The 25,272-nt window shown below is 46.1% G+C and overlaps 1 protein-coding gene across 1 annotated transcript in view; it reads left to right on the top strand.

The window, feature by feature from the left end:
• IGFBP7 (insulin like growth factor binding protein 7) overlaps window positions 1-25,272 on the top strand; it is a 148,017-nt gene that overhangs the window by 93,102 nt on the left and 29,643 nt on the right. Inside the window, exon 3 of the mRNA XM_078676201.1 lies at window positions 18,904-19,020. Coding sequence (XP_078532327.1) covers window positions 18,904-19,020 — 117 coding nt within the window. The remainder of the gene's footprint in view (window positions 1-18,903; window positions 19,021-25,272) is intronic.

Genomic DNA, 25,272 nt, shown 5'->3' with positions numbered 1-25,272 from the left:
CCGCGTTTTCGGCGGTGACGGTGGGTTTCGCGGTAATTCTAAATTCCTTCAGCTCCTCGTCGAACTCCTTTTTCCGTTGAAGGAGTGCTGCCATTTCCGCTTCCAGGCATCTCTTCTTTTTCTCCTCCTCCAGGGGCCTTTCAGGGTCTGAGGCCGGGGAGATCCTCTTCTTGGGTGTTGTGGAATCTGTCTCTGAGAGTGTGGTCTTACCCTCACGGCCTCTCGTTCGGCGCCAAGCTTCATCGATTTCGATGATCTTCCCTCGTCGGTATCCCTGGGTGGGATCTGTGGGTTTCTTTTGGTGGTGGCTGACCCTCGATCGTCATTTTATTTTACGCCTTGGCTGCCTTTTGTGCCTTCTTTTCGGGGCCCTTGGTTTCCAATGGGTGAGGTTTTCTTACCTTGTCCATCTTCTTCTCTATGTCCCATGTCGCCTTTTTCACTCTACGCCTCTTCTCGGTGTCCCCTTCAAGGATCTTGACGTCTGACCCCCTTGTGTGTCGATTCTGCGGACTCTCCCTGGTTGTCCTCATCACTTGAGAGGCCAGAGTCCCTCAGTGATGGTTGTTTCTGGCTTTAGAGCATGACTGCGTAATGGTCCTCCCTCTGCTTTTGGCGTGCCTTGAGCGTCTTTGACACAAACACCGCACAGGCCTTTTAGTCTTTATCCTTGTGATCCCTCAGGAGGCAGAGGTTACAAATGTTGTGTGGATCGCGTTGTGCAAACTTGTGGTGGCACTTTGGGCAACATTTGAAAGGGGTATTTTCCTGGCCCCCAACTAGTCCTCTTTTGATCCATCTTCATTGTTCCTCTGTCGGGGACCCCTAACGGGGAAAGGTGTCCGGAGGTTTCTCTCCTTCTCCGCTGTCTCCTTCTCCGCTGTCTTGGCGAGCCTCAAAACTAAGAGATCTGTAACCGACAGGGCATCCTGCCGAAATGCTAGCTGATGTCCTTCAGCTCTCAACAAAGAATCGAGCAACTGTCTGCCACAAAAAATAATAAAGACCCAAACAAACAAATTATCATGCACGCCGAGAATCTGTCTCGTCCACCACTGCTCTTTCACCCTTACTGGACTGGACAACAAACAACACCTCCCTCTTAACGCTGCACCAACAGTTTTTCACTTCACAATGCCAGGGCAGGTTTTGTGTACACCCTTATATCACCAGGTAAATGCGCCTTCGTGCTGATTGGGAGGAAGCAGCAGCGTTAGTTCTATTTTCGTTGTAATGGCATGGGTTGTAATGCCATTCGTAGTAGAAGATGATTTGTAGTAAAGACATGCATAGTAATGACTGTCGTCGTGCCGGTTTCGTTGTTAAAAAACGGTGTTGGATCTAGCCCTGATCTCTTGACTGGGTGAGAGTTTTCTGCTTAATTCAGAGACTCTGTCCATCACCACCCCTTGTTGTTAATTATTTTGTCCACCCTAAGCGTGGAAGGGTATGCTCAGACATGAGTCCCTTTCTCACTGCACCATCAGGATTCAAGCAAGCCGGGCCGAAGAGGCTGAAATGCCAGAAACCGGTCCCCGGTAGCTTGTTTCCTTTCCAGTGTAAGAATTGGCTTTGTAGTTTGGTTTGCCCTGTTCCCATCATGCACTGGGACAGGAACAGACTAATTTGCATACAGCCAGGTTCTGAAACTGGGATGATGCAGTGAGCTAAAAAACGGTGTTGGATCTAGCCCTGATCTCTTGACTGGGTGAGAGTTTTCTGCTTAATTCAGAGACTCTGTCCATCACCACCCCTTGTTGTTAATTATTTTGTCCACCCTAAGCGTGGAAGGGTATGCTCAGACATGAGTCCCTTGCTCACTGCACCATCAGGATTCAAGCAAGCCGGGCCGAAGAGGCTGAAATGCCAGAAACCGGTCCCCGGTAGCTTGTTTCCTTTCCAGTGTAAGAATTGGCTTTGTAGTTTGGTTTGCCCTGTTCCCATCATGCACTGGGACAGGAACAGACTAATTTGCATACAGCCAGGTTCTGAAACTGGGATGATGCAGTGAGCTAAAAAACGGTGTTGGATCTAGCCCTGATCTCTTGACTGGGTGAGAGTTTTCTGCTTAATTCAGAGACTCTGTCCATCACCACCCCTTGTTGTTAATTATTTTGCCCATCCTAAGCGTGGAAGGGTATGCTCAGACATGAGTCCCTTGCTCACTGCACCATCAGGATTCAAGCAAGCCGGGCCGAAGAGGCTGAAATGCCAGAAACCGGTCCCCGGTAGCTTGTTTCCTTTCCAGTGTAAGAACTGGCTTTGTAGTTTGGTTTGCCCTGTTCCCATCATGCACTGGGACAGGAACAGACTAATTTGCATACAGCCAGGTTCTGAAACTGGGATGATGCAGTGAGCTAAAAACGGTGTTGGATCTAGCCCTGATCTCTTGACTGGGTGAGAGTTTTCTGCTTAATTCAGAGACTCTGTCCATCACCACCCCTTGTTGTTAATTATTTTGTCCACCCTAAGCGTGGAAGGGTATGCTCAGACATGAGTCCCTTGCTCACTGCACCATCAGGATTCAAGCAAGCCGGGCCGAAGAGGCTGAAATGCCAGAAACCGGTCCCCAGTAGCTTGTTTCCTTTCCAGTGTAAGAATTGGCTTTGTAGTTTGGTTTGCCCTGTTCCCATCATGCACTGGGACAGGAACAGACTAATTTGCATACAGCCAGGTTCTGAAACTGGGATGATGCAGTGAGCTAAAAAACGGTGTTGGATCTAGCCCTGATCTCTTGACTGGGTGAGAGTTTTCTGCTTAATTCAGAGACTCTGTCCATCACCACCCCTTGTTGTTAATTATTTTGTCCACCCTAAGCGTGGAAGGGTATGCTCAGACATGAGTCCCTTGCTCACTGCACCATCAGGATTCAAGCAAGCCGGGCCGAAGAGGCTGAAATGCCAGAAACCGGTCCCCGGTAGCTTGTTTCCTTTCCAGTGTAAGAATTGGCTCTGTAGTTTGGTTTGCCCTGTTCCCATCATGCACTGGGACAGGAACAGACTAATTTGCATACAGCCAGGTTCTGAAACTGGGATGATGCAGTGAGCTAAAAAACGGTGTTGGATCTAGGCCTGATCTCTTGACTGGGTGAGAGTTTTCTGCTTAATTCAGAGACTCTGTCCATCACCACCCCTTGTTGTTAATTATTTTGTCCACCCTAAGCGTGGAAGGGTATGCTCAGACATGAGTCCCTTGCTCACTGCACCATCAGGATTCAAGCAAGCCGGGCCGAAGAGGCTGAAATGCCAGAAACCGGTCCCCGGTAGCTTGTTTCCTTTCCAGTGTAAGAATTGGCTTTGTAGTTTGGTTTGCCCTGTTCCCATCATGCACTGGGACAGGAACAGACTAATTTGCATACAGCCAGGTTCTGAAACTGGGATGATGCAGTGAGCTAAAAAACGGTGTTGGATCTAGCCCTGATCTCTTGACTGGGTGAGAGTTTTCTGCTTAATTCAGAGACTCTGTCCATCACCACCCCTTGTTGTTAATTATTTTGCCCACCCTAAGCGTGGAAGGGTATGCTCAGACATGAGTCCCTTGCTCACTGCACCATCAGGATTCAAGCAAGCCGGGCCGAAGAGGCTGAAATGCCAGAAACCGGTCCCCGGTAGCTTGTTTCCTTTCCAGTGTAAGAATTGGCTTTGTAGTTTGGTTTGCCCTGTTCCCATCATGCACTGGGACAGGAACAGACTAATTTGCATACAGCCAGGTTCTGAAACTGGGATGATGCAGTGAGCTAAAAAACGGTGTTGGATCTAGCCCTGATCTCTTGACTGGGTGAGAGTTTTCTGCTTAATTCAGAGACTCTGTCCATCACCACCCCTTGTTGTTAATTATTTTGTCCACCCTAAGCGTGGAAGGGTATGCTCAGACATGAGTCCCTTGCTCACTGCACCATCAGGATTCAAGCAAGCCGGGCCGAAGAGGCTGAAATGCCAGAAACCGGTCCCCGGTAGCTTGTTTCCTTTCCAGTGTAAGAATTGGCTTTGTAGTTTGGTTTGCCCTGTTCCCATCATGCACTGGGACAGGAACAGACTAATTTGCATACAGCCAGGTTCTGAAACTGGGATGATGCAGTGAGCTAAAAAACGGTGTTGGATCTAGCCCTGATCTCTTGACTGGGTGAGAGTTTTCTGCTTAATTCAGAGACTCTGTCCATCACCACCCCTTGTTGTTAATTAAAATGGTTTCGTTGTTAAGGCTTATCGTTTTAAAGCCTTCTTTAAAAAGGATGTTTCCCTTGCATAATATTGCTTGCTCTCTCCCCGTATGCTGCATCCTCTCTGTATTCCTCCCAACTCCTCGAGCTGATCCATAACAGTGCAAATACAGGTATGTTATTTCCTCATTTGACTAAAGAGCAGACTTTACTGGGTTATTGGGTTGGTTTTCTTATATCTATTCCCTTGAACATGTTGAATTAAATCCCCAGCCTCAGCACCTAAAGGCTGTATTTATGGAATTGGGTGAAGGGCAGACTCATTCGCTCACTCAGTCTGCATTTGATTTAAAGGGTGTACTTAGAGTGACTAGAAAGATGTCTCTTCTCGCAGAGGTGTGGGCTGCTTCAGAGCACCAAATGACAGGAGCATTTTTTCCAGTTCCTAGTCATGTGAACAGTAAATGGCAAGCATTTTCCTCTAAATACTGATACTTCTTCAGACAGCTGTTATGTTAAGTTCCTGCAACTATGCTTTTGTGTTATGTTCAAGCTGGATCATTTCCACCTCTGCCTTTTTCTAAAATGTCGCTGGACATTTGTGGTTTTAAATTGTTTATACAGGTTTTATACCTTGCTACAGACCGCTTCTGTCTGGAAGACCTCATGTCAAAACTTCTTCAACAAGCATTTGCAATGCAATAGGTCTCGCATTTGCAAGAGTTTGAGCTATTAGAATTGTAAATGACAATGGCATTTATTTATGTGTTTTGAAAACCATCCAGCTGTGCGTAAACAGGCACTTTGTACTTATAATCCTTGCTTATAAGAAGCAAGGCTGGTAGTGAAAGAGGTGCACTTACTGAAAGCTTTGCATTGCAAATGCTTGTTTATTTTTTATAATTTGCAAAGCACACTAATACCATCACGGTTATCATTCCACGATGCCCACCCAAAACAGTACAGAAAAAGAGTAAAGCATGTACATTAATCAACAAAATTTTGGAAAAGATTTTAGACAGACTTGTGACCTGAAGTAAGATTCAGCAAATAAGGGAAGAGTTTTATGACCTGGTTGTTGCTTAACCACATGCACGTGGCGCGTTTTCCCGCTGTGCGCTGAGAATCGCGAAATCCCGCGGTTCATGACGAGCTCATGAGCGTACGAGCGGTGTACCTCATGATGAGCTGAGCTCGTCATCAGCGTGGAAGGGGTTAAGAAAAAGACCCACCTACACCTCTGCATTTACGAATTTTATGAAGAGCTAATAGTCCATCTGATGCAGAGCATAGACCTCCAGAAAGATGGTAAGGAGTGTTAAATGTTTGTATAATACAGGGCCGTTCTCATCGATGGCTTTAGGACAAATGCACAGACTTTTAAATTTAACATGCTTTCAAACGGGAAGCACTTGACTCAAAGTGTGCCACCTATTGGATAGTTCACCCTAGCGAAAGGTTGGAGGAAAGGTGTCAGGGTAACAAGAAATAGAAGCGTCTGTCTGGTGGACCACGGTGCCCCCTTGCAATTTTAATACCTTCAGATCACTTTCGGTCACAGCATTGAGGATCTCAAATGCCCTCAGCAGTAGAATAAGTCTACCTCTGTTACAGCACTAATCCAATTGGGTGTATTCTGGGGAACCAGGCAACAATGCCATCCTTCCACACCAATTGCATCCGAGTAAACTGGACTCCCTCCATCCCTACCATTTGCGTGTCATCCTCTCCTGCCAAGAGAATTTTTACCATAATTTAAAGTAATAGAATCTTATCTAGAGTTTATACAATAAATGAAAACGAAATCACATTTCAGAATTCAAATCGCTTAAGAGTGACTGGCCTGGTTGGTGAGCTATGCACCCTGCCATCATCTATCCAAATGTTCTTACTGAGCAAATTCCATGTTATCTTCGACACGCCATATCATATCGCGTGGTGTCCCAGTCCCAACCACAGCTCCCGGCCACGCCAATATGAATCCTGGCTAACGCTCAAAGACCTGTTGAAGAAAGCTCACTCTCAGATGTGAGTTAAGTCTCAGGGTGTATCAACAAGGGGTTCCCCCTACACCGGCAATTAAGACAAGCTCCCGGAGTAAAAGTATGATGCAAACACAAAGAGTTACTAGTATTGATCACATGACTAAATTGTCACCAAGAAACAACTAACTGTAAAGCAGCACTGATGAGAGACTTAATAAAGAGTCTTCATAAGGAACAACAATCAAAACAATCTCACGATTTGCAAGCGTCAGATGTGGGGTGCCAAAGCATATCTCTTCTCGCATCAAAGATGTTCACGTTTGGTGATCAGTGTGAGTATGAGCAGAAAAAGTGGCTGTTAAGAGATACTGAGGTCAAGAATCAGTCAGCCAAAGCTCAGCCAGCATGCCAATCAAGTTGCTGGTTTATGTTTCCACACCATCGGACTTCTGTGACGTGTTTTTCCACTCTTGCCTGACTATCATCGCAAGACTTTGGTCCAGACGTTGGTGATCAGTAGATTGGACTACTGCAATGGCCTGCTCATCTCGGCCAATGAGGAACAACTTAATCATCTGCAAGTGGTCCAGAACACTGCAGCAAGACTGGTACTCAATTCCCGGCCGCTTCTGGATAGCCTTCATTGGCTGCCGGTTCGGCAGCGGGTTAAATATAAAATCTGTTGTACCATCTACAAATGCCTCTTTGGCACAGGCCCTAAATACCTAATAGATAAGTTCATCCCTTATAGTCCTGGACGCTCCCTCCGCTCAAGCAACCAGCAATTGCTTCAGGTACCCAGGATTAAGAGAGTAAGACAGGGAGTACGTGCCCTCTCCCACAAAGGCCCCATTCTCTGGAATTCACTTCCACTTGCCTTAAAAACTAACTTAAATTTTCAATCTTTCAGGAAGGGCCTTAAAACCCATCTTTTTTCGACCTCATAGTTCACCGGTAGTTCTACATCTCTATTATCAGTCCAGCATCTGCACCTATGCGCAAGCGCGGAGATACCCACTTGGGGGTCGAATCCTGCGCTATATAAGAAAATAAATAAATAAATAAATATAGTTTTCAAGGTTCTAGGTTAAACTTCAAATAAACTGAAGGGGAGGGGGCACAAAGACAGATGAACACTGCACATTGCATTAGTGTTATGAAAAGCTCATTCACACTCACTAATTCTTAAAACATTACTGCACTAACATCCATCCACAAATCTCTATCCTGCCATAACAAATACTTGTGAAATACAGGCAAGTTGAATAGTAATTAAGAAGCCACCGATGACGTATTCCAGAATAAGGCATTGCACTTCAATCACTAAGATAACAAGCATTAGCAGAGCCAAGAGGTCTGGCGTTCCTATGATGCATGTGCAGAACTAACAAGACGACAGGTAGATATGGGTGTACTGGGAACATACACACACACACACACACTAAGAAAATTCATGCATGCGGACATGGTGGTGTGTGCATGCACTCTTGTGAAAGCCACACTTGGTCACGTTGGCAAGTACTGTTTTTAATATGTCAATCACTATAAGCATTAACCCTTTTTCAAAGCAGTCTCAATGTTGGCAGATGCGGTAGGCCAAGAGTAGGAACCAAAGTTTCTGTAGATCATATAGTCTGACAACAGGATAGGCACCAAGGAGGAGAGATACTAACAAACTGTGAGATAAAAGTGGGAGTGCAGTGGTTGCCGTGGCTGTATTAACAGGTGTTCCCAGATAAAAAGACATATACCAGAGATAAACTCGACTGGTATGTTTAAAAGGCCAGTTTTGGCATGATTTGGTACCTGACAACAACCTACCTGTCAACACGTCCCCAACTTTAAATCGGGTGCCATCATCTGGAGGAAAGATGGGTGCTCATGCAGACAGTGCAGTATGCGGGTTAGGGAGGTGCAACCTTCGATGTGTTCATTCGACTGAGTGGTGAGTAATGGTGGGCGGTTCCCGAACTTCGCGGGATGTCTGAGGTCTAGCTACGATAGGTTTAGGTGGTACTGATCAGAGCTCATGTCAACACATCATCTACAATATAGCAAACAATGTACTTAGGGCCAGATGTAGGTAGCCAAATACTGGTCGGTAACGGCCGATTTCGGCCGTTACCGACCGGTATTTGGCTTTTGAGATGTAGGTGGGTCGTTATTTACAGAATCGGTATATTTACCGAATCGGTAAATTTACCACTTCGGTATTTTACCGATTCGCTAAATATACTGATTCTGTAAATCCATATGTAGCTGACACTCCTAAGAGTGCCACAGGCCCTTAAGAGTCGGTATTTTACCACACAATCCTATTGTGTGGTAAAATACCGAATTCAGGTGTGCATGCACACCTGTGCAATGTGACACACAGACCTGCCCTTAGGGCATGTATGTGTGCCACATGTCACACAAGCCTGTACTTGGGGTGCTAGAGGGTGTCAAAGCGACACCCCCTGCACCCTTGCAGGATTCGGTATTTACCGATTCTGTAAATACCGAATCGGTATTTCACATTGATTCCTATGGGCTTCAAGGCCCATAGGAATCAATGTGAAATACCGATTCGGTATTTACAGAATCGGTAAATACCGACTGTTACAGAATCGGTAAATTAAAAATGAGATTTACCTACATATGCCTCCTTCCTATTTACCTACTCTTAAATACCGAATCGGTATGATTCGGTATTTAAGAGTCGGTAAATAGGAATTACCTACATCTGGCCCAAAGTGCTTTGAGGCAGCTCTCTCCCTTTGCTGCCACAAGCTCGTATTTTTTGTTTTATTTTAGAAAACTTCAACAAAATTATAATCGTTGCGTCTGTCCACTTGGTATGTTCACATTAAACATCTTACCTAGCAAGTAATTCAAGTTTTATTTACACCGATAAGAAGCGGTTGCAGAACATTAAATTGCGATTATTTTCTGTGTTTAGAATTGTTTCTTAAAATGCACCTTTTTTGAGCAAGTTGTCATACAAGAATCAACGGTAAATGTGATGTGCTTGTGCCTCTGACCTCATAAAGAGTTCAGAGGATTAATTTAGTAATAAATACATATATATTTTATATATATGTCCTGTGTGGTGTCCTTTCATTTTGTATTAAAGGGATTGCATATGGTAAAACAGCTGGCTTCACATGCCCTCTTGAGTTTAGCCTAAGACTGCTTTGTCCAGGCTACCACTATGATAGCTGGTCTATAAGGTTGACTTTACAACCAGCACCATAAGGGTTGTTTGGACTGGTGCAAGGTGCTCACTAGAATAGTGAACATCATATACCAGGCCAACTTCTCACAGCCCTGAACTGCCTCTGTTCCTTCTGGTGTGTTCCCCTGCACAGGCCTTGCCTGCCAGCCTGGTGGTGTGCCTGCAGTGTCTGCCTGTGGCTAGCCCTAGCCCACCTGCCTGTAATCATTCGTACAAGACAACAGCGATACGAAGCCGCACCACTGGCAGCCATGCGCTATACTGAAGATGATGCTGACCTGTCTCAGCCCCTACTGGTGTGTCCCCTGCACTGGCCTTGCCTGCCAGACCTATTTGCTGTGCCCGCAGTGCCTGCTGTGGCTGTCCCCGCCCACCCCTGCCTGCAATAATTCATACAATACAACAGCGCTATAAAGCCGCACCACTGGCAGCCATGCGCTATACTGAAGATAATAGTGAACTGTCTGTCCGCCTGCTAGTGTGCCCCCATTGCTGGCTTTGCCTGCCGGCATGTTTGCTGTGCCCGCAGTGGCTGCCTGTGGCTGGCCCCGGCCCCACCTGCCCGCAATGTGTTCGCGCCCGTCCGCTGGGCTGCCTCGATGCCGCTGTACATTGTTGACCTGTTACCCAGCTGAGCAGTCGGTGGCAGATTAAACGACCAAGAGATCTGTGCAATTACTTCCGGCTTCCTGGGCGTCTAATGAGCTGTGTGTCAGGCTTCCCGTGCGCACATAGCGCCCTCTCTCGCACGCCACTCTTGCAGAAAATAAAACTTATGAAATATGGGGCACCAGCAGAAGATAATTCATTTCTTGCACTGTGACAGAACCCATGCACACGTTGTGCTCGAGCCGTACACGTGCACATCGCCTGTCCGGGCGCATACACATCTCCTGTTCCCCTTTGGAAGCTAAATCCACAAGAGTGATCGCGCCAAAACGTGCAGCGCATGTGCAGCGTCGCTAGGCGAGACCTAAAAATGGAGAAGCAGAAGTACAGAGAGAAAGTGGGCTTTGCGTCAGCTCCCTTTAACTAGTGTCTTTCATGTGTTTTTGCGGTTTCCGTTTGCATGGATAGGCAGTCTATCAATGCCATGACATTTAATCCATGGTTACACCATCCCATTTCTGTCACTAGGTTTTGGTGATGAGGCAGTTTTTTATAAGACTGCAGATGCAAAAATAACATATAGCTTGTGACTGAGAAAACATGTGTGTTTTATGATGCATTTACTTTGCTGACAAAATGACATTTTTTTGTTGATTTACGGCTTTTTCTTTTAGAGGACATTTTTTATTGTTGATTTATGACTTTTTTTGTTTAGGACGTGCATGTGGTTTAGATTCCATAGACTGGACTAAATACACTGTGCTTGTTACTAATCATCCATGCATGTCATTCGGTTTTCTTTGCTTTCATAATAACATGTTGGTGGATTAACATCTTTTTGTTCCCTAAGTAAGAACATGCTGGCACATTGGCTTTCCAGGATGATGCAAGAAAAATACTTGTCTTTTGCCAAATATGTCCGCCATGCATTTTTTTTAAGTTCACCACTTACGATGCAAACAGTTTAAGGGGTAGTTTTTCAAACGTGTTGCACTTAACCAGCACAAAATGTTTGTTTATCAATTTACATTCCAGCACAAAACTTGTTTTGCGCTGGAAAGTACCCTGAAAGTAACACAAAGCAGCACAAAGCACTGCTTTGTGTTAGTTAGCGCCAAGGGGACATTACATGGGTGGTACATGGGCATTCCCAAGCTACTACCCATGCCTTTTGACGCAAAACACAAACAATTGTACACAGGGTTTAGTGCAAAAAGTTAACACCACTTCAAATGAGGCGTTAACAGGATAAATGTGTTCATTACTCCTTTCCTTTCTGACTTTGCATGTGTGCTGCACTATGCGGCACACATACAAAGTGGGAACAGTGTTTAAACTTGTTTAGGCATAGTATTTTGTACAGAAAGGGTACCCCTCCTGTACGAAACCTATGCTAGACTCAGGCACGCACCCTAGGACTATGATGCTAAGGTATTTGTCTAGCGCATGGCAGCTGAAATCAATGCCAGCGCTAGGTAAAGAGGAGGAGAGAGCCATTTCTCTGTGGATATGCCACCATCCTGCTCCCTCGCTGTCACGAAACACAGCGCAGACTCTTTGGGGCTGTGCTGCGTTGCATGACTATTATGAAAATCTGGCCTTAGTCTTCTAATTTAGTCTGTCCAGTAATAGGGCCCTAGAATCAACTTCCAAACTGTTGTAGTCCAAGATGTTGCTTTGTTATGGGATTTTCTTTCTAGTACAGTGGGGAGGGAGCAACTTGTGGCTCCATTTGCTCCAGTTATCGAGCTCCTGGTAAAATAAGTGGGGGGACGCCGTCCACTCGCGTGGTACCCCGACTCGAGCCATGCTCCTGAGGCCGACGAGTGTGCATTCCAGAGTGCACTCACACATACCGAAGTAGTACATTCAATCTCAGAGTGATCAGCTCACACAAACCCGCTTTTGGTCATTGCACTCTGAAAGTGGACTGTTGCTGAAGATTGGCATGCGAGGCATTCTAGGAATCTTTCATGTTCAGCTTGGACGTTCGCCATTTGGCCCTGTAGCGATCCTGTACATGAAGGGCGGGGCTCAAACGACGGCCAATGTTAAGTTCAGCACCTGCCTGGGGTGTTCGCTTCTGTTCCCTGGTTTACACTGAATAACGGTGTCCGCCCAGAATCAACCTTCACGTACTGTAAGCATCGCTCGTGTCTTTTTGATGAATTAATTGTGCAATACCTGTTTTTCCAACTTGGATGAATTTATTTTGTTCATGGGTGGAGTGTGGGCATGTTTTTTTTGTGTCTGCCAGACTTCCCGAAGAACTCTTCTAAGTCTCCTTCGGCTTGCTCGCCATTTAGAGGTCAGTGAAGAAGGATGCTATCTTTTGTCGAAGTCAAACAGGCCAGGACAATGATGCATTATTCTTTCTCCAAGTGGGAACATACTCTGGGTACCAACTTTACACTGGAACCGATTTACTAAGACCCATTTGCAAACTAGTATGTGCAATGTGCACACCGACCTGCCTTTGAATTGATTGAAAAGCAATTAGCATTGAGTCCGGTGCTTTAATAGGTGGCCTTGCAAACTGCATATTCATGACCTGCCCGAGTATTAATCTGACAGGTGACAATGTGAGACCCTCCGCAATTGGCTGATAACGCAGAGATGGTGGTCTGAAAGGGACAGCAGACCGCCAACAATTATCCCGAATATGAAACATGTTTTTTAAAGGATCCGCAGGGAGGGGCAAGGGGGGGCACTTGCCCCCCCCTGGATGATCACCCGGCCTGCAATGTCTGGTGCTGAGTCAGTGGCATTTTTATTTTCCATTTTTATTTCCATGCATTGTTTGTTATATAGTAGAATGGATGATGATCGGAGATCGGAACTTTTAATTTTGTGAGCAGGCAGGCCTCTTTTTTGTATAATTTTAGGCCAGCAGGCAGCAGCACCATAGAAATCCCTATGACATCATGGCGGCAGACGGAGAGTGCTGCGCGCAGTGCCACCTGACCTATCTTACGCTGCAAAGTACCGCGCGCCCATGCCCGCGCGTAAGGTCACAGCCCCCACCCCCACAGTGGAGTGCAGTCAGTGGTGTTTGTTTCCAGGCCAGGGCCGTGACACGTAGGAGCAGGAATTTGGGAAAACGGCCGGCAAGATTATAGCACGATTGAAGGCCCGGGCTTGCCTGCTCCCACCCACAGCTTGAAGTTGAAAGTAAGTGAGTCATAGCATGTCCAAACTGCACAAGAGATATCCTTGTGCAAGCCGCGTGGAGCTATCCACGCCCTCATATGCATGTTCCAAGGTAGCTCAGTAGACTGATGTACCTGCAGCACAGATCTGTTTGTAACCTTCTGGAGATAGTACAGTGAGTGGGTGGGTTAATGCACCTGCTGGAAAGTTCTTATTACTTGAGAAAGATTGCTCAGCTCTGTATGTTACTCAACCTGCTGCGGATGTCAGTCTGTAACCGGGACATAACAGGAACCACGTATGAAGTAATAGTAATGCATCGATAGCCACTGTATCAAGTGCATGCCTCACTCGCCCAGCCCCCAGTGTTACTGCCCCGCCCCCACACTTTCGTACCCCAGATCACAGTTCTCTATACTTCACTATTTTGCACTTTGGCAATCGATTATCTGGTTACTCATGGGTGAATGGGAGACAGTCTAGATGATGTAAAAACTTTAAATAGTTACAACGTATTGCGCCTTTTAAATACACATGTTAAGAATGACTTAGTCAAGAACAGAAAGCACGTATCTTCCTCATTGTGTCTTTGTATGTACCCGAAGGCATTCGATGGCTGAGTGCATTCCACCGTGCACTCAAGACACAAATGGAGAGTGCGGTTAAGCAAGATCCGAGGTTATTCACAATATCCTTGCTGGGAGTTTACCTGCTGGTAGCGCCCTAGTGGAATAAAAAAAAATCCTCCGGGAATTCCACGAGACACCAGCAATGGGACTGAATAACCATTGTGTATCTGTAGTCGAAAAAAATACGTGTTTTCTGTAATGGAAATACACCTTGCGTGTGTTAGATGGATAATAGTCGCGCCCGGACCGTATTCCTCTTGAGACGCCCCGCTGTTTGCGTAAACCTCGGGAGTGCGACACGCGACACGCAACGTTAATGAATAGCAACAGATCCCCGGGAGTAAATTACAGGAATGTTTCCACTCTGGGGCGAGCTTTTGTGAATATGCAGCGTGTGTGGAGTGAATAAACACAACAGGAAGGCATGTTGGTGTTCGCTTCATTATCGTTAATGTTAAAGGTGAAACGGCGTCAGCAGCGGTCGCGCGCTCTCGCGTGCACTGGGCGGGAAACGTGCAGCGCGCGACGCTTCCTTCACCCTCCTCGCCGCTCATTCCTATGAAAATCACCTTTAGTAACGCGTCTTGGTATTAAAAAGTGACTCAAAAAACATTGTAATTAGCGAGAAAATATTTTGATTTTTCTTTTCTCGGAATAGTAAGGGTGTGGAAACCACAGGCGAGAAATAGAAGAAACCTGCATGGGTTCCCTGGAGCAGAAGGGGATTTGAAAAAGTAACATGCCACAAGGCAGAATATGTGACTCATGAGTGCATAAGTATTCATGTCGCGAGTTTTAATTCAGGACTGACTGATTTATTTATTTATTGGTTTTAGAGTGTGCTGTTGAAACGTTTTTCTGTTATTATGGTCTATGAGATCATATGCGGCCTGCTTCCTGCTCCTCCTGCGCCACAATTTTTCTTGTGCCCCACCTGGCACACATCATGTCGGAGGATGGTAATGACGTTAACATTTTGCCCCCCCCGGAAAAAATTCTGCGGACGCCCATGCAAAGTCCATTAATGGCATTAACGGGTTAGGTGCTGCTTCAAAAAAAAAGAAAATTTTATCCATTCATTGGTTCCATTGACCACTGTCCGCTTCCTCCGAGGCAGCCCAAGATGATTCACAGAGGGGAAGCTATCTCACAGGCACAGCTCCGCCTTTCACAGTCAATTAGCACCCTGGTCAGGGTCTTGGGAACTTTTTAATGATTTGTGACTGTAATTGCGGTTGTAAACCTTTGGCAAGATAACACTGTGAATTGAAGTTAGCAAGGGACACCCTTCACACACTATTAATTGTGATCCATAATGAATCGCAAAACTCCTGTTCTGAGTCGGAAAGCCTTTTTTAACTTTTCAAAGGAGTTTAGTACATGGTAAAACTCTATTTTAACTCGGAAACTCTGTAGCTTTGCGAATTGCAGTCTTTGCAGCCACAGTAGGGTTTAGTAGATCTGGTCAACTGTTTTCTCCTACACAAAAAAAAGAATACAATGGCGCATGTGTTTCCTGTGACCCAAGCAGGTAAGCCCACAACCCAAAATCTTCCTGCTCAAACCCAGATAAGTAGAAACCATGTTTGGGAGCAGGACAGTAGGTCAGCATAAGCAACAATGTTCAAACTCGCCCCACACTGGAGGAGGTGGTGAATAGAATGGGTCTAATGGAGCAGGTAAGAATTGTAACTAGTAAATGTAGTGGCTAAACATAAGTGGGGGGAAAATCTGCACTCGGCATAGTAATGCTACGCCATGTGTACTTAATATTACGCACATTTTAAAAAAGAAGATTCGTGGGGATCCTATTTTCTTGATGCAGTGGGAAGCAGAGTCCAGTACATTTCTCCAGGTGGCGTTCTACCTCATTCTTGAGTATTTAATCTCCTCCTGCAAAAATGTTGATTGCAGAAGGTTGACTATCACTATATCTTCGAAGTAAATATACATATATAAATACAGAGATTTAATATTCTTAACTTCACGTCTATGTACTTTGATGCTCTTCAAGGTACACACATGCCGAGTTAAAAATAGCTGATCTATACTTACTTTATCTCCTTACCTTGATGATATAGTGGCAGCTAACCACCTTAACGCTATTTAAGAGACATAAGCGCGAAGTTCAAATAATACAACTGCGAGTATCGTGAAACAAAAGACTCAATGCTGCTTCAGCCCATTTATGATTCAAAGATGGCCTTCATCAGGACACTTCGCCGCCCCATTCAACAGTTATTTTCCTTTATAAGCACGTTACTTGAAGCGAGCACAAGAAAAATAAATTTTACAATTGTGTTCTTCACATCATTTTATTTCTTAATTTTTAATTTGCACGTAAAGAACTTTGTATGATAAATATATTAAGGATACAGAATAAGGAGGATACAAAACCCTGCCTTCTGATTCAGTGTAATAGTATGTCCCAGAATTGGCTACCAAGTTGCATTAGAGTTATGACCTGTTTCGTTGAAATGTGACACCAGTTTTATGGAAGGGTGAGTCAGCAGAATCCTTAATACTCTAAGATCAAAAACTATACCTACTTTATCATCATTTCCCTCTAATTCTTTTCATATGGACAATTCAAAAAGTATGAGACATTAGACATGTTAAAAAAGCTATGTATGTTACCAGGCTCTAGGCATTCCACATGCAGTTCTTTGGTGTGGCTGGTGTTTCGGAACGCATTGCACCGACAACAGGGATCATGGGATGTCAAGTGAGGGAAACACCAAAGGGTCTGCTTATGAGGGTTTTTGAATAGTATTTGGAAAAATGTAGCAGGATTACACAATGAAGTAAGTGAAACTTTGAAGGGCAAAACTAGGCATTGGTAACTTGGAGGCATATTTATGAAAGTGTTGCGTCACTCTTGTGCCAAGCAAGGGGGGGGCCCAAGGGCGATGCGACACTAAAGTAAGATTTATCAACCAGTCAAGACAACCTTGCGTGGCTTGATAAATCTAGAGTAATCACTGCCTTGCATTACTGTACCCCAGGAAGGCGTTCATGGGTGGAGTGGGTGTTCCCATGCATCCACCCATGGATTTTGGCGCATTCCCAGATTTCCCATTACTATGAGACCTGAGAATGCGTCAAAATGCTTCACCTCTCCAGGTGAGGCGTATCAGGGAGAAATATCTTTATTTCTCCTCGTTACTGCCTCTGTTTATCTGTGCTACTTTCTGCTGCACACATAGAAAGAGGAAAATGACTCTCAGTATTGTATTTGTGCAGGAAGGTGCCCCTTCCTGCTCAAAACCAATCCTGCCTACAACACAGACACCCTTGTACCAAAAGGACGCCAGTGCAAGCAAAGGATAGGAATGCGTTGTATTATGTTAAATACGGTGCATTCAGACCCTTGTCCTTTCACGCAGCGCATCAAGGTGCTTTGCTGCCCTGTGCTGCGCTGCTTGAAAGTTTAAATATGCCCCTTGGTCCCACATGCGTTCAGAGTAGCCTTGTGTGATTCACCATCATTTAAATTTAGATCTTTAATTTTACTTGCAAATTTTCATTTCTAAAATAATATCTACCGGTTGGTGGCAGGAGCACAGTTGCACAGTAACTCAAGGTGTTGCTCGTTGGTGTTTGGCACCTTAGTTACTTGAATATGAATTTCAGTGCGTTCCTCCACTTTTAGGAGGAAATGGCAACTATATAGGACAACCCCCTTCTGCTTTTCCTTCATCATGCAGATAGTATGGTGTGATGCATTTCCCATGCAGTAAGGGTTTCCCCCGCAGCTTATTGCGCAAGCAGACGGATTTCAATGAAAGAAAGGCAACGATTTGCCAAACATCTGAACATGTAAAGGCGGTCTCACTCAGGTCCCAGGCAGCACATGTCCCGGGCCTTCTGCAGGGCTAAGGACTAAGGATGTGGTCGTAATACAAATTATTTAGCAGTAATTTAACTCTTCCTCGTCGCCATTCTCTCTCGTTTTATAGTGTAAGGAATATGGAAAAGCAATTGCCATCAGATGGCAATGCTGGGTAGGACATTAAAGCCCCTGGTGATACCAAAAGACATATGACATAGGTATTTTAATAACGTATATGATGTAAACCACCAGGAGGACCACATTTCACGAAAGAGAGTTTCTTCAGTTATTCAGTGATGAGTTCTTAAACAAGTGTTCCTGGTAGTCCATCTCCATGTACACAAAGGCACTCACCATTGGATACAGGTGCATGGCCGATAAAAAGAACATTAACTATCTACTGCTTATGGAAGTGTACTCTACATTACATCTAACAATACAAATGACTGCGCAAGGTAGGGAAGAGCAGTGGCACAGTTTTATTAATCTTGTGGACATTTATTGGCTCGTTCCATGAGCTGTTCAATCCCGGATGGTAATTCCACATTTGATACATAACAATATTTTACTGGATTTTCTACTTTACTTCACTGGATGCACATTTACTACACCATTCCACACTAGACCTCAAAATGGGGAAACTGGTGGGATTATTGCATCGTTTCCTGTTTCGCAACATGCGCAGACTGAGAATTTATGCAGTGTACCCTCAATATTTGGGCCAGGTCGTACCTGCAAAAATCATGTGAACAGCAATACTGGGCCAGTTACTGCCTGAGTTATAAATCCAGTTCGGGGACAAATGAAAGTGTGTGCCGAAACGCAATTTGCTTATAAGTAGGAATAGGTGACCAAGTGAAGTGAAATACATGAAACTGACCTCCAACACAATGTTGAGAATCATTGAGGATAAAATAATGTTTACAGTTTTTATTTTTAATAGTTTTGACTAGCAGAAAACACAGTCAAATATGGTAGAATGCAGCTGTCATCAGAGTATGAATGTTAATGATGGTGGGAGTGCTACCAAGAAAGAGTGATGGAAGTTGGATATACCAGCAAAAACTACTAAATGGTGACACAGTCCAAAATACCAGAGAGCGTCAAGTTGTATAAATGAGTTTTAAGATGAGCTTGAGTTTGTATCCTTTATAAGAGAACCCAATACGTACTTGCCACTGACAGCCGTACATCCTCCGCATAAACATTGCATTGAAGCCCCCTACAGTGTTTACGGTTCTGACGTAAGACTGAATAAACAGCTGGAGTATCCTGAATTAATCAACAAAGCTTAATCTCCTGCCTCATTCTTTCCTCCTCAGGTGATCAGGACCAATTATGGTGTGCAGAAGATGGAGCTCTTACCTGGAGACCGCGACAACCTCGCCATTCAGACGCGCGGTGGCCCTGAAAAGCACGAAGTGACTGGCTGGGTACTGGTAAGTAATAAACCTTCAAGCCACTCATGAGTAGCAAGTGTGCTGCTGTTCTTCATGTGTTAGTATAACTGGCATTAATTTAATTACAAGATTGAATGCATCAGTGATGCGGTAACGTAGTCATGTGGGCAGTGAGACCCGGGTATATAAGTTTAATCTGTGATATCCTTTTTCCTGTTAATTACTTTGGGATACAAAAATATAGAAGAGAAATACAAAGACAGGCTATAAAAATTTAGAAGGGAACAAGTATCAAGGGTGAATGTAATGGATAGGGCAAGTTAAAGCGTACAAAAGGGTTTGGATTCATCTTTAAGAAAAAGAGTAAGGTGGCTTACCTACGTGATAATTTTTTTTAAAGCGAGAATTGTACATATAAGAATTAAGGGTTATGTGTAAACAAAGTAGAGGTTTAAAGTAAGAGTCGTGGAGGGGTTTACACGATGTCTCTCCATAAATAAAAACAATTAAATCCAAAATTGAGCTTATTTACCGGGAAAAGGAAACGCAAGATATGTGTCAAAATAATGATACAAACAGAAACCTAAGAAAGATTAATCACACATGAGTAAAATCATAGTGATTAATGGACCCATGGCCCCTTTTGTTGAAAGTGAAAATATGGGTTTAGGTTCAGGAAGACTATGGCAAATATTTCGGACTTGTGTCTCCCATTTCGTCACTGAATCGCACAAGATTTAATGACCGCCATAAATTGACACTACCTCTTCCTGGAGGACAGTAGTGATTGTTTCTCTTGATAGTATGGCTCTGTCACTTCCACAGCCCACAGCCCCTATGTGGTGAGTGGTGCTTCCCTTTAGCATCCAAGTCCTTCATACAATCATCCCTAATTTGGGATCATATTGGGAATACTTTTATATTTTCTTTTTACGCTCTTGCTATTTTCAATCTCTTCAAGGTGTTATTCCTCCGACAGAAGCTTAGAAAGGGGCTGCAGTGACACTTCCTGATTGACTACTTGGTCCTGTGAGAGTTGGACAGAGCGCTTCACTTCCTTCCTGCTGGCCCATCTCCTGCTGGATCCAGGATTGGTCGCCCTGGTAGGGCATCTGATGAGCAGTTTGTCGGGGTGCGTTCCATCTCTATCGAACCCTCTTCTGGAGAGGTGTTACCCCACTCCGCTAGAGTGGTTTATGCTGCATTATAAGCACCACAGCTATTCACCCTTTTGCAAGGCATTGGCTCTCTGGCCCTGCTGTGTGGTTTCAGATGATGCTGGAGTGATGGCAATTTCTGGGAGGCAGTCTTTTGTCTCTCCTGGACTCATGTCTCCATCATTGTGTAGCTCACTGGTACGCTGTGACATCAGTCACCATCTTTCCCTCGCCCTCGCATGGCAATTGCTCTCCTGGAGGTGCTATCGGATGTGCACTCTCCTGGAGCTGCCATGGTTGCTGCTGCCAGAGCTGCAGCTTCTGTTTGATGTGCCAGTCTTTGACAGTCATGGCTACATCTTGCTGTATTTGCCTTTGGTACGCCGAACTGCCAACTCATACGGTGCCACCACATGTCACACAATATCGGCTCCCTTCACACAGCCGCCCGGTGAAGGGCTGTTATTGTGCGGGCGAGCTCGAATCCCCTGCCCTGAGAGGGGTTCCAGCTCGTCTTTTGAGGCTCTAAGAAGAGGATATCCAACCTGGGGTGTGAAAACACCCTGGGATAGCAACGGCAGGCTCTGCAAGCTTTTGTGTGTTTTTGGAGCGTGGGGAGGTTGGTGGAGGAAGGTGGCAGAAGTGCCTCTCAGGCAATCATCTGCATGAAGGCCTGCCCCCTCCTCACACGGTGAATTTGTTTTTCATGTTAGTAGGTCTGGACAAGTACAAGCAGAAGAAGATCTTGATCTGCTGTAAAAAGCCTCATCCAGTAAGGGGATTTACAGTTGAGACAGGTTGTTCCACCATCCAACATGAATAATTGCCATATCTGTTGCAACCATCAGAGAGAGCGCAGTAAGCCTACCCTTATCATATCAAGTGGTTGAACCTTCTGAATTACTTGCTGAGATTTCTCTGCAAATGACTGAGATGGTGGGTTGGAAGATCCGAACACACTGCACACAAGGGCTCTTCATGCAACACAGATGAAGACATGACCACCCTTGGGCTATACAGTGGCCTTGGATTTCCTTTTTACTGCACAGCAGCAGATCTTGAGTGCATAACGTTGACATATACAAATGATAAACATCAGGTACAGTATGCTAGCGGTTCTATCGACTGTGGCATCTCAAGGCATGTACACACTGCCCTCAAACAACTGGCTGGGCTACTCATGACCATGGCTGAGCCCAAGCCTCCCAGCAAAGGAAGTTTGGATAATGTGAAAAATCCTAGGATGGAACTAGAAAGTAAATGCCATCAGAAGGTCAATCTTCACTTCAAGCCAGTCCCAAATCCACATCTAGGTTAACAGAGCAACGTTGTAAATTAAAATAGGCTTGTTTACATCCTTTCCCACCACAGTGAATGTAGTTTACTGGTGAGCATGCAAACACTCCTCCACCCTTGAGGGTGCAACTTTGTATCAGGGTGCACCAACATTAAAATTAACTCTGTACTCTCAGACAAGGTACAATCAATCAATCAATCAATCATGCCATTTGTATAGCGCACTACTCACCCGGGAGGGTCTCAAGGCGCTTGGGGAGAGGGGTAGGCTACTGCTCGAACAGCCAGTTCTTGAGTTGTTTCCTGAAGGCGAGATGGTCCTGGGTCAGCCGAAGGTGGATGGGGAGGGAGTTCCAAGTCTTGGCAGCCAGGTAAGAGAAGGATCTTTCTCCGGCGGTGGCTCTTCGGATGCGTGGTACGGCTGCGAGGGCGAGGCTGGTGGACCGTAGCTGGCGGGTGGGCGTGTAGAAGGTCAGGCGGTCGTTGAGGTACTTGGGGCCCAGGTCGTGGAGAGACTTGTGTGCGTGGGTGAGGAGCGGGAACGTGATCCTCTTGTCGACGGGGAGCCAGTGCAGGTTCCTCAGGTGGCTGGAGATGTGGCTGCGTCAGGGCACATCCAGGAAGAGTCGGGCGGAGGCGTTCTGGATGCGCTGGAGTCTTTTCTGTAGCTTGGCTGTGGTTCCGGCGTAGAGGGCGTTTCCGTAGTCCAGTCGGCTGGTGACGAGTGCCTGGGTGACAGTCTTCCTGGTCTCGGTCGGGATCCAGCGGAAGATCTTGCGAAGCATACGCAGGGTGTTGAAGCACGATGAGGAGACGGCGTTGACTTGTCTGGTCATTGAGAGGGAGGGGTCCAGGATGAAGCCCAGGTTGCGTGCGTGGTCAGTTGGCTTGGGTGCGGTGCCCAGGGCTGGGGGCCACCAGGAGTCGTCCCAGGCGAGGGCGACGATCCCAGGATGAGGACTTCCGTCTTGTCCGAGTTCAGTTTCAGGCGGCTGTCCTTCATCCACTCGGCGACGTCTTTCATCCCTTCGTGTAGGCAGGTTCTGGCGGTGTCGGGGTCTCTGGTGAGGGAGAGGATCAGCTGGGTGTCGTTGGCGTAAGAGATGATGTTGAGGTTGTGCTGGCGTGCGATGGCTGCGAGAGGTTTCATGTAGATGTTGAAGAGGGTGGGGCTGAGTGAAGATCCTTGCGGGACGCCGCAGATGACTTCGGTGGCCTCGGAGCGAAACGGGGGGAGGCGGACTCTTTGTGTTCTTCCGGCGAGGAACGAGATGATCCACTCCAGTGCCTTCTCTTGGATACCGATGTTGCTGAGGCGCTGGACTAGGGTGCGGTGGCAGACCGTGTCGAACGCAGCGGAGAGGTCCAGGAGGATGAGGGCCACTGTTTCCCCCTTGTCGAGCAGGGTCCGGATGTCGTCGGTGGCTGCGATGAGGGCGGTCTCGGTGCTGTGGTTGGCTCTGAAGCCGGACTGCGAGGGGTCGAGGGATCCGTTCGTCTCGAAGAAGGCGGTCAGCTGTCTGTTGACGATCTTCTCGATGACTTTAGCAGGAAAAGGGAGGAGCGAGATGGGGCGGAGGTTTTTGAGATCGGTGGGGTCCGCTGTAGGTTTCTTCAGGAGGGCGCTGATCTCGGCGTGCTTCCAGCTCTCCGGGAAGGTGGCGGTGTTGAAGGAGGCGTTGATGATGTTCTGGAGTTGGGGTGCGATGGTGGAGTCGGCCTTGTTGAAGACGTGGTGTGGGCAGGGGTCGGTCGGTGATCCAGAGTGGATGGTGTTCATCGTGCGGGCTGTGTCTTCGGTGGTCACCGTGGTCCAGGTGCGAAGGGTGGCGGTGGGGGGCGTTGGTTCGACGGTTGGGTGCGTGGGTGGGGCGCCGAAGCTGTTGTGGATGTCGGCGATCTTGCGGTGGAAGAACGAGGCGAGGGAGTCGCAGAGGTCTTGTGACGGAGTGATGTCGTTGGTGCCGGTGCTGGGGTTGAAGAACTCCTTGATGATAGTGAAGAGCTCTTTGCTGTCGTGGGCGTTGTTGTCCAGTCGTTCCTTCAGGGATTTCTTCTTGGTGGTGCGGATGAGCTGGTGGTGCTTGCGGGTAGCGTGTTTGAGGGCGGTCATGTTGTCGGTGGTCCGGTCGAGGAGCCAGGCTTTCTCGAGGGTGCGGCAGGTCTTCTTGGAGTCCTTGAGGTCGTCGGTGAACCAGGATGCCTTCTTGCTTCTGGGTCTGCTGGGAGGGTTCTTTAGTGGCGCGAGGTCGTCGGCGCAGGCGGTCAGCCACTGTGTGAAGTTGCGGGCTGCTTCGTTGGGGTCCGTTGTTTTGGCGGGTGGGCTCTGGCTGAGGGAGGTGGTGAGCTGGTCTGCGGTGATCTTGCTCCAATTCCTGTGAGGTACCTGTTGCGGGTGGTGGTGGGTCGTGGATCTTTTGAAGCTGAAGTGGACGCAGCTGTGGTCGGTCCAGTGGAGTCCTGTGGCGTGGCTGAAGGTGATGTACTTGCTGGAAGAGAAGACGGGATCAAGCGTGTGGCCGGCGTAGTGGGTGGGGGTGTTGACCAGTTGCTTGAGTCCGAGGTTGGCGAGGTTTTCCAGCAGGGCGGTGGTGTTGCGGCCCTTGTTGTTCTCCAGGTACATACCACCCAGTGGCGTAACAAAAAATGATGGGGGCCCCCTGCAGAATGTAATGAAGGGCCCCAGAGTCTCCTATCTCTTAGAGATATTCATTGGCCTTCAGCTGTATTGCGGTCCCTGGAAGGGTTAAGGTCTCCCTGGAGGGTTTTGGGGCCCTCCTGAGCCACAGGCCCCTGCCTTACGCCCCATATCCCATCACATGCTAAGAGTGTTGAAATAGTTATTTTGCAGTCGAGCTCCCATGGTCATCTTGTGTATGATACTTTGTGTGCTGGCTCTCCTTCAAATGGTTTTCAGTCTGAATGGTGTCATTTTATTATTGTGATAACCCAGATATCTAATGATTTACCTATTCTAGACTAATTGTGCAATCTATACCTTTGAATTGGTACCTATTATTAAAGCAGCTAGCCAGTGAATGACGTCACAATACATCTCAAAGCCTCAGTTGTCATCATCCAGCAACTAAACATTCTAGAATGCTTACGGTTGGCGATAGTTAGAGATACAGAACTGGGTAAAGAGAGCTCTGTTTTTTCGCAACACTGGATGGGCCATTTGAAAGATGAGCAACAGTGTATTTACTTGTTTGTAGTTTTATATAGTGTGGATGGCTTTAGATTACTACACATAAAAACAGATCAAAAGAAACATTTAGAATTAGTTAAATGTCTAGGTGAACCCCATTATGAGATGGCAGAGAACAGAGAGAGTTTTCTGGAAATATTAACACTTACAAGTAAAGCTTATAATAAACTTAGTTGCAAGTGTACGTAGATAGTGGCTTACAAATTGCATCAAGAAATTTTAGGTTGAGAAACATGTTTGGGATGTTGCAGATAGGTGAGTGAGTTGAAGCGGCTAGTCTCAACTTAGAACCAGGAGGAGGGTGTTGAATTAGAATGGCTCAAATTATATGGATGACTGTATGTAGGCACCAACTCTGCATTAAAATGTTCAATGTTTTATTTGAAACAACTCAAATTAGATTAACCAAAAAACGGAATATACTTAATTTATAGAAAATTTCAGATCACACAAAATTCTCCAAAATTTCTACAATATTCCACATTTTTACTATTCATGATACATTAGCATTTCAATTATGACTCACTCTTTTTATATTACTTAATATAGTACTGCCTTGCAATAAAGGTTCCTTCAAATGTTTGGAAAACCTAGAGCATCCCATGGAGACTAGATATGTGGTCAATGACA

This window comes from Lissotriton helveticus, chromosome 2_1 (genome assembly GCF_964261635.1).
Source record: "Lissotriton helveticus chromosome 2_1, aLisHel1.1, whole genome shotgun sequence".
NCBI classification, from domain to species: domain Eukaryota; kingdom Metazoa; phylum Chordata; class Amphibia; order Caudata; family Salamandridae; genus Lissotriton; species Lissotriton helveticus.
This window is presented reverse-complemented; position numbering and strand designations above follow the sequence as displayed.